The sequence below is a fragment of the Petaurus breviceps genome, unplaced genomic scaffold, assembly GCF_028583685.1.
Source record: "Petaurus breviceps papuanus isolate PSGF00001 unplaced genomic scaffold, PetGlider_PUasm1.0 128, whole genome shotgun sequence".
Classification (NCBI taxonomy): domain Eukaryota; kingdom Metazoa; phylum Chordata; class Mammalia; order Diprotodontia; family Petauridae; genus Petaurus; species Petaurus breviceps.
The window spans coordinates 2,140,336-2,149,205 of record NW_027185664.1 but is presented as its reverse complement, the minus strand read 5'-3'; the positions used below and the strand labels follow the sequence as shown (position 1 = coordinate 2,149,205).

General features: G+C 45.6%; 2 protein-coding genes across 5 annotated transcripts in view; one reads left to right on the top strand and one right to left on the bottom strand.

Moving 5' to 3' along the window:
• The window catches only part of LOC138171428 (zinc finger RNA-binding protein), a 76,402-nt gene extending 75,098 nt beyond the window's left edge, over window positions 1–1,304 (bottom strand). The window contains exons 1-2 of one of the 4 annotated variants that reach the window (XM_069100949.1): window positions 855–1,304; window positions 432–531 (exon numbers count right to left, since the gene is read on the bottom strand). In XM_069100949.1, coding sequence (XP_068957050.1) covers window positions 432–531; window positions 855–891 — 137 coding nt within the window. In that variant the 5' untranslated portion in view covers window positions 892–1,304. The remainder of the gene's footprint in view (window positions 1–431; window positions 532–854) is intronic. The other 3 variants (XM_069100935.1, XM_069100955.1, XM_069100943.1) reach the window with 3 other exon arrangements.
• The window catches only part of LOC138171463 (activated RNA polymerase II transcriptional coactivator p15), a 216,307-nt gene that overhangs the window by 81,038 nt on the left and 126,399 nt on the right, over window positions 1–8,870 (top strand). The window lies entirely within an intron of this gene.

Below are 8,870 nucleotides of genomic sequence, written 5' to 3'. Positions count from 1 at the left end.
GGGGCGGAGGAAGGGGAGAAGGGGTGAAGGGGAGAAGAGGGGATGGAGAGGAGGAGGAGGAGGAGGAGGAGCGAAGGAAGAGGAGGGGAGAGAGGAGGAGGCGGGGGAGGAGACTGGCGGCAGGAGGGCTCTGCCTGCGCTTCCTCCCGGCCGGCCGCCGCTCACCGGCTCCGTGCTCCGGCCCAGGCCTCGGGAGGCCATCTTAGTTTGTGGGCCTGTGGCGGGGGCTCCGTCCTCTGCCTCGTCCAGGCCTCTCTCGCCCTGGGGGCTTCCCGAGCCCGGGGCGGGCGGCGGACGGAAGCCTGGGCCGGCGGTCGCTCTCCCTCCTCCTCCTCCTCCTCCTCCTCCTCCGCCTCGGCCTCGGCCTCGGCCGCTCGGGTCAGGGGAGGGAAGGCTCGGGCAGGGGCGCAGCACGACGAGGGGGCCGTTACCTATACTGGGCCGCAGCCGCCGCCGCCGCCGCCCCGCTGTGGGTGAATCCAAAGTAGTTGCCGGTCGCCATTTTGGCATCTTCCCCCAGCCGGCTGGGCACTGCGGCGGGCGCCGCGGAGAGTCGGGTCCCATGGCGGGAGGAGGGAGACACGGAGGAGCGCAGCCACCGGGCAGGGGCCAGTGGAGGGAGGGAGGAGGGAGCGGGGAGGAGGGGGGGGAGAGAGAGAGAGAGAGACACGCTCGGTGAGAAGCCGCCCTCGCCCGCGGGGCCCAGGCTGCCGCCGCAGCCTCCGCCAACTCCCTCCTCCCGCTTCACACACACCCCGAGGCCTCCTCCCCTCCCCGCCCCCCCCTCACCTCGCCATCCCCGTCAGGAGGGCTAGGGGCGACAGGGGCTCAAGGTGGGGTTAAATTATACTCACCATAGGTGAAGGAAACTACAGGGCATATGGGAATCATGGGCTCGGGCTGCTGCTGCTGAACTCTGAACTCTCACCCACTGCCTCCCCTCCTCTGCCCGGCTCCTCCTCGGCGGAGAACAGACCCGCCGCCGCTGCTCTCAGTGCGCAGGCGCCACCGATGCCGGGCACCCTGGGAGATGTAGTCCACTCTACCTCTCTTTCTGACTCTTCCTCTTCTTTCGCCCTTGCTCCCCTCGCTCTTCCCTCCTCCTTAACCCTCCCTCTTACTTTCCCCTTCTCCTCCTCCTCCTCTCTTCTCCTGCTCTGGAAGTAGCCCGCGGTTATTTTCTCCCTCTTATTTTCATTCACTCCCCTCTCTTTTCCGCTCCTCTTCTCGCGGAGGCTCCGTTTCCGCAGGGCTTTAACTGGGGAATTAGGAACCCGAGTGGTGTTTTCTAACCCCTTTCTGGAGGGAGAGAGGAGTGGGAGAGTGGTATGAAACCAAGCCCTTCCAAAAATAACTTGAAAGGCTGTTCTGCCTTGGTCCCCTCCCCGCCCCCCACACTGACAAACCGTGACACACGCCCTCCCCTGCCGCCCCCTGCAGTCACTCACGTCCACGGACCCCGGTACACATCTCTTACTCTTTTCTTCGCTTACCATCTTAGCATCTCCACTGCCTTCCTTGTTCGCTTCTCTTCTTTTTTCCTGCTTGTCTCTCCTTTTCTGGCTGCCTGTCTTTAACAACCTTTCATTTCTTCTTTCCTTCTTCCTCTTTACCTCCTCCGACTCTTCCTCTTTAACCGTCTTTCCTCTCTCCTGTCCTGACTGCCTCTTGAGATAGTTAAGGGGAGTTGGTTGTGTGAAGCAAACTTTACCCAGATATTAAGGCCTTCATTTGTAAATAAAACAGCACGAGATCTTCACGTATCCCTGCCAGCCCAAGGAAGACCGTCCCAGTTCCTTTTTTTTTTTTTTTAAACCCACTCTCTTGACCCTTGAAAGAAGAAATCTGAAAGCCTATAAGATCCCACTCAATATATGCTCCAAAGATTGTTCTGGTTTCAGAAGACTAATATGTAGAAAGTTAATTCCTCTCAGAGAATGAATAGCATTGTGTTCAAGATTACTACTAATGTTGTCCAAAGCAAAGGTTATGGGAGTTCCAGTGAAAGCATGTTGCTCTTTTCTTGCTGTAAATACACAACAAGATATAACAATTGTATTTTTTTTTTTAAAGAAAATTTTGATGAGCCAGAAATTTCGATGAGCTATCTGGTTTCAAAGCACAGACTAACGGGGGCTTGATAATGCAAATAGTTACAAAGATGTTTCAATAAAGAGGAAAAGAACAGTTCTTAATCACCTGCCCTGTAAAGAGGCTTGTCTGCACCAATTTTATGCTTGGCTTCCAGTGGGCCTTTGGAGGTTAAAGAGTGGGTTAGAAAGTGAGGATGGATCACCCCTCATTGAACTTGCAAATGAACCAGCAAGGAAAAAAGGTGGGTGGGGCTTGTTCACTTAGATGCCTTCTCAGGGATGTGAAAAATGCTACAGACCCACTACCAGCTACAAATATAGACTCCCAGAGGTGAGACAGCCCATAATAAGTGCTTTTGCTTGTCCTTGATTGAATGTTCATTTTAAGAGATCACATTAATATCCACTATTAAGAAACCATTCCCTTTTTCCAGGCCATCCCAAATGATACAAATTTTTAAAAATGAACAAACAAACAAATAAAGCCAGCCTATCCTAGAAGAGTTCAGATTCTACCTAGTTTACCCAGATAGATGGCATTGTCAGACAGCCTAAAAGATCAATAAAAAGAGATTTTAAGGGTGGAATGAAAGTAGTCCATTACCTTTAGTTCTGTTATGCAGCATGGCTTATGAATGTAATGGAGAGGGGATTGTGGTTAATCAAATATTCTAGTTAATTGATGATAACCATACTAAGATACTCAGGAATCCTATTCTGTCTCCCTGTGATATGGATTTGCCCTTGGGTTACAGTTACAACAGTTTTAACTTGACTCATTTAATTAAGTTATTGATTGAAAAATGAGAATTGGACGAATGAATGAAAATCACTTATTAAGCATTTGCTATGTACTTCCTGAAGACCTTACTAAGCACTGGGGACACAAATACAGTAGTAAGCTAGTCATTGCCTTCAGGAAGCTTTCATTCTAATGTAGAAAGAAAGAACACACATAGGGAATTAGTAGACAGGGAGGGGCACTGCATTCTGGAAATTTATTGAAATGCTGAATGGGATAAAGGTAAAACCACAGATTCTGATTATCACCATTTCTTAGAAAAGTTTCAGTATCAGGATATGGACTGGACCTGTGCTGAGTGAGAAGTTTAACCAATATAAAACAGTCACCAAAACAAGGAGGTTCAAAAAGGTCAGAATGTGTCTCTGTCACCAAACATTTGGAGAAAAGGTAATGCGTTAGTTTAGAATACAGATTCATTGGAAAGACATTACGGAGGAAAATCTTTAATTCACTTATTAATTTATTCGACAAGTATTTATTTTGTATTCTCACATGTCAGACCCCTGCTGGGATAGGACAAGAACTTAGATTCTACTAGGGGGCAGAGAGGAGAAACAATATGTACAAACACTAAATACAAAATATCTACAATTCTGACAGTTGAATATCTATAATGATGAGTGAGGTACGGGCTCTGGAAGCCCCCTCAAGCTCTACTTGAGTCCTTGAGGTACAGGCTCTGGGAACCTCCCTTGGACTCTTGATTGAATCTTCCCATTTGATGAGGCAGGTCTGTTGCTAGACTTCCCACCCTTGAACTGCCTAGCCCACCATTGTCTGTAGTCTCCAGGTGACTTCCCACCCTTAATCACTCATTGATCTCCTGAAGATCCTCCCCAGACTCCTCCTCTAGACCACCCCTAGATTCCTCCCACAACTTTCTGTATATAAGACCCCATCTCACAGCATGTGGTGTGAGAGCGCCATAGAATGCCATGGAATAGTGAGAGCACCGTGAGAGTGCCATAGGCTTACTCTGTGTCTAATGCAAGCGAACTTTTAATAAATTTTACTTTTCTTTGGCTGAGAAGACTTGAGTCGAATTCATTCGGCACGAACCGTTGGTATTTTGGGGTCTCCAGAGCAACCCTAACCCTCTTAGTGGGTACCCTCTTCATATAATATAGATAGAAAGTAATTCCTGAGGAGGGATATTAGCTAGCAAGGGGAGTGGGACATTAGGTTAGGTGGCAATCAGGCTGAGTTTTAAAAGAAGTTAGGGATTCTATGAGGCAGAGATTGGGGGCAGGGGAGAGAAGAACTGGAAATAGTGTTTGTTCAGGAATGGAGTCACACATAGAAGATGGAATATTGGGGAACAGAAGTGAGGCAGTTTGGTTGGAACATAAAATGCATGATAAAGAATTGTAGGAAAGAACTATTTTGTAAAGGATTTTAAAAGAGAAACAGGAGTTTGTATTTTACCCTAGAGGCAGGAGGATCCCCACTAAAGATTCTTGAGCAGAGATATAATGTAGTCAGATCAATGTTTAAAGGTATCAATTTAGCAGCTGTGTGGAGAATGGATTGGAGAGAAGAGAAAAGGGGAGTAGAGAGGCTGAGACTCTTTCCATTGTCCAGGTGGGGGAAGTGATGAAGGCCATGACTGTAAGTGGAGAGGAGTCAGAAATGAGATATGTTATGGAGACAGATTCCAGGAGATTTGGCAACTGATTAAATACTACCCGAGGAACAGTTTGCTCCTTTTCCAATTGACATATATGACATTCTTCTGCTATCTGTTTTAACAGTGAATGAGAGATACTAATACCTCTATCTTGTTCCCACTGGTGTGTGGCCTGGACCCCCAAATGGCCTGCTGTTTGGTGGACCCATTTTGCTAATACCAGATCATCAGTTGTTGTCAAAGTAGGGACAATATGTTCAGTAGCAATCTTTGCCAGTCGATCAGCATGAGCATTGTACTCACGTTCTGGTGTGGTGGGGGCCACGTGAGCATCTACATGAAAAACTGACAAGTCAGTGACCAAGGACATGTTCCAGATATCTTCCCATAATTCTTTGCCCCAGACTTGTTTGCCATGAATTTCCCAATTTTCATTTTTCCACATGGGCATCCATGTAGCTAATCCATTAGCTACCGCCCATGAATCAGTGAATATATGACACTGTCCTCCTTGTTCTATTTTGATGGCTTGATATACTGCCATAATTTCAGCTTATGGCTTATGGCTACTTGCACCTATCCCAGTACTTTCCAAAGTCCTTCTAGTACATGGGTTATAGGCCACTGCTTTCCAATGTCTTTTTTGGCCCAAATATTTTGCTGTCCCATCAGTAAACCATGCATGTCTCTTTTGTTCCTCAGTTAATACATCATATCCCTCATTCCATTTTACAGTGGACTGTACCAACTGTTGCTCTGGCTCAGGGGGTGTGTCATTCCTCTCAATTTCTATGTATGCTACAGATTCATGTAGAGCAGAGACTGCGCTTTTGCCTGTTTTCACTCTATTTTGAATATACCACTTCCATTTGATTATACTAGCCTCTTGGGCATGTCCAATTCTGTGAGAATCTGGGGTACTCATTACCCAGGTCATAATTGGGATTCCAGGTCTTAATATCACTTCATGGCCCAGAGTCAGTTGTTCAGTCTCCACCAAAGCCCAATATGCAGCTAACAACTGCTTTTCAAAAGGTGTATACTGGATTCCAGATGAAGGGAGTTTCCTACACCAAAATCCCAAAGGTACATTTCAGCTTTGTTGTTTTTGCCATAAGCTCCAGTTTGCATAATCATCTTGTACAGTCACTTGCAATTCCACTGGACCATTTTGCATGGGCCACAAATCTAGGGCCAATTGTATGGCAGCCTTGGCTTCTTCAAAAGCTTTACTCTGCTCAAGTCCCCAATCGAATTCATATTTCTTCCGTGTGACTCTATATAAAGGTTTTAAAATCTGTCCCAAATGTGGAATGTGGTGCCTCCAGTATCCAAACAATCCTATGAACTTTTGGGCCTCCTTCTTATTGGTAGGGGTAGGAAAATCCTGAATCTTTTGTTGGGCTTGAGGAAGAATCTCCCTTAGCCCCTTGTTCCATTGTATACCCCAAAATTTCACATTTTGAGCTGGTCCTTGAACCTTTGCTGGGTTAATTTCCCAACCTTTACTTTTCATATGCTCAATTAGAAGGGTCAAATTCCATTCCACTTCTTTTGCATCTTTTCCCTGTATCATGATATCATCAATGTAGTGGGTAACCTGTACACCAGGTAGCTTTAATTCATCCAACTGTCCAGCCACAATCCTGTGACAAATAGTGGGGCTATGTATGTACCCTTGTGGCAAGCGGGTGAAAGTATATTGTCTACCCTGCCAAGTAAAAGCAAATTGGTCCCATTGTTTAGGGTCTATTGGGATGGTGAAGAAGGCATTTGCCAAGTCAATAACTGCATACCAAGTCCCATCATATGTCTGGATCCTTTCTATTAAGGTGATGGTATCTGGAACAGCAGTATACAAAGAAGGAGTCACCTTATTCAACTGTCTATAATCCACAGTCATTCTCCACGTCCCATCTGATTTTCTTACTGGCCAGACAGGATTATTCCATCTTGTGGTTGTAGGGACTAACACTCCTGCTTCAATATATTCCTTTATAGTCATGGTAATTTCATCTTGCCCACCTGGCACATGATACTGTTTTAAAGTAATTACTTCAGAAGGTTCAGGTAGAGTTATTGGGTCCATTTTTATTTTTCCCACTAAAACTGTATTAATTCCTATGTTCCTTACAGCAAATTGGTATCTCCCTTCAGGTAAATTCAGAGTCATGCCTCTCAATACATCTATTCCAATGATGTATTCAGGAATGGGTACAACAACCACAGTATATTCCTTCTTAGGTAACTGCCCAATTTTCATTGTTATTTTAACTTGTCTGGCTGATATTTCAGTGCCTCCTAGACCTGTGATGGTAATAGGAGTTCCATGTTTAAACTTATCAGGGTTTCCATAGATAAGTGTGGCCTCAGCCCCAGTATCAATCAGTGCCCTAGTCACAGTAGTTGATCCATTCTTCCAATATATTGTTAAACCAATATGGGGTCTGCAATCTCTTCTGCATATTTCTTTTATCTGGGCTGGGGCTTGGCCTATCTCCTATTCCCCCTGAAGGTGGGGCAAACTTGGATACAAAGATTCAGATTCAGAAATACCTGCGGGGGTGGTTCCTGCTTCTCTGTTCATTCTACTACTAAGTACCTTTTCTTGGTACAGCTTATGCAGCTCTTTAGTTGGAATACCATCTATTCTTCTAAAGTCCACCCCTGCTCTCAATAGAGCAGTAAACAGTTCCCTTCTTGTTGGTCTATTTTGTCTCTGAATCCTCTGGCTGTTTACTCTTCTCTCTCTCTCTCGAGGAAATTTGTCTTTTTCCTATTCCCCTAAATCACTTAATTGTGAAATCTTATCCAGCACCTCTGAAAGAGGGTGCCCTATTTCTCCAATTAATAGAGTCAGAATTAGGTGCTTATATGCAGGAGGAGCCGTCTTCACTATGATACTTCTATGAGGAACTCCTAGGGGGGTATCATAATATGCATTTGCATCTCCAATCAGGATAGCAGTTTTCATTTTCCTCCTTTAGCTTTCTCATACAGTCTCTAAGTGAGTACCAGGGTCTGTCTCCCCTAGGCCACATAGATTCAGTTGGATATTGCTTTTTGTATCCCTCTGCAGCTAAAGCTAGCAGATTAGTTTTGTTGTTACCTCCTTGCTTATGGTGATCTCTAAAAGCTTGGTGTACAAAAGGATTCTGACTGATACTTATGAATTTTAAACAGTCCTCATTGTCCAGTGTTATTCCTCCAGCGCCTTCATCAGTGATTCTTACTATCCAAGACACTAAAGACTCCCCCATTCTTTGGGTGAATCTACTCAATATATCAGTGATCTCCTGTTGAGTGAAATCCTCAATTATCTCCCTGGACTCTATTTTGCCCTGGTGGTTCTTCTGTCTTCTTCTTTGTATGGGGAGAGCTTCTACATTAGAAAACTCCTCATCTAACCTTGCTCCATTCTCCTCACACACATTCTCCTGGAAGCTGTCAGGGCAACTCTGCCCAGACTGTACAAAAGCTGCATGCACATTCCTTCTGCTAGTTTTTTGCTTCCTTTTAGCTACATGAACAGTAGCTTGCTCCTGGACCACATGAGTCCCTCTAGTTTGCTCTTCTGAATGCTGTGACACAGAAGAATCCTCAGGCAAACCATCTGACTACTAGCCATCTGAGCTCTTTCCTCCAGCAGCTTATCCCTACTTTTACACATAAGGCAATAACTTGTTAGCAGCACCCAGCCTCTCCTGCACACTCCTGCCAGTTCTTTGCCTGGTTCTATGGGTATTCCTTGCAAACATCTTTCCAAATCTCCAGGTCCTCCCTGTTTTAGCCTTGGTTCCCAGTTTTCACAGGGCCCTGTGCTTTTGGCCCATTCTCTGGCTAGAGGGGAATAAGGCAAATCCTCCCATCCTGGAATAGCCATTTCTCCTTCTAAAGCCCCACTGCTTCCAAATAGAGGCCTGACATTTTGTGATCCTATCCTGGTCGCCAAATGTATCAGCAATGCAATATTCATAATGCCTATGGAAATTGTAAATATGCTGATATGGTTATCAATCACAAAATATATCAGGCTTTCTATATGGGCGATAAAGCTGGAACATTTATTAAAATACCAAAAGACTGAGTTCCAAAACCAGAAAGTGAAAGCCATCAGAGTAGTTATGACACATGGCACAGTCACATAAAGTAGAAAGCACCCACATTCTCAAGCCTTTAAAGCAGAACAGGCTACCTCAGGCAAAGGTCCTCCTCTCCCCACTCACAGCAACCACCAAGTGTCCAAGAAGAGAGCTCCCAGCAGCTCTGGCACCTGGTGGTCCTCAGCAGGAGTCCTTAGCAGAAATTCTGGCTGGCTCAAAAAGGGGTTCGCACCTCCACTGCC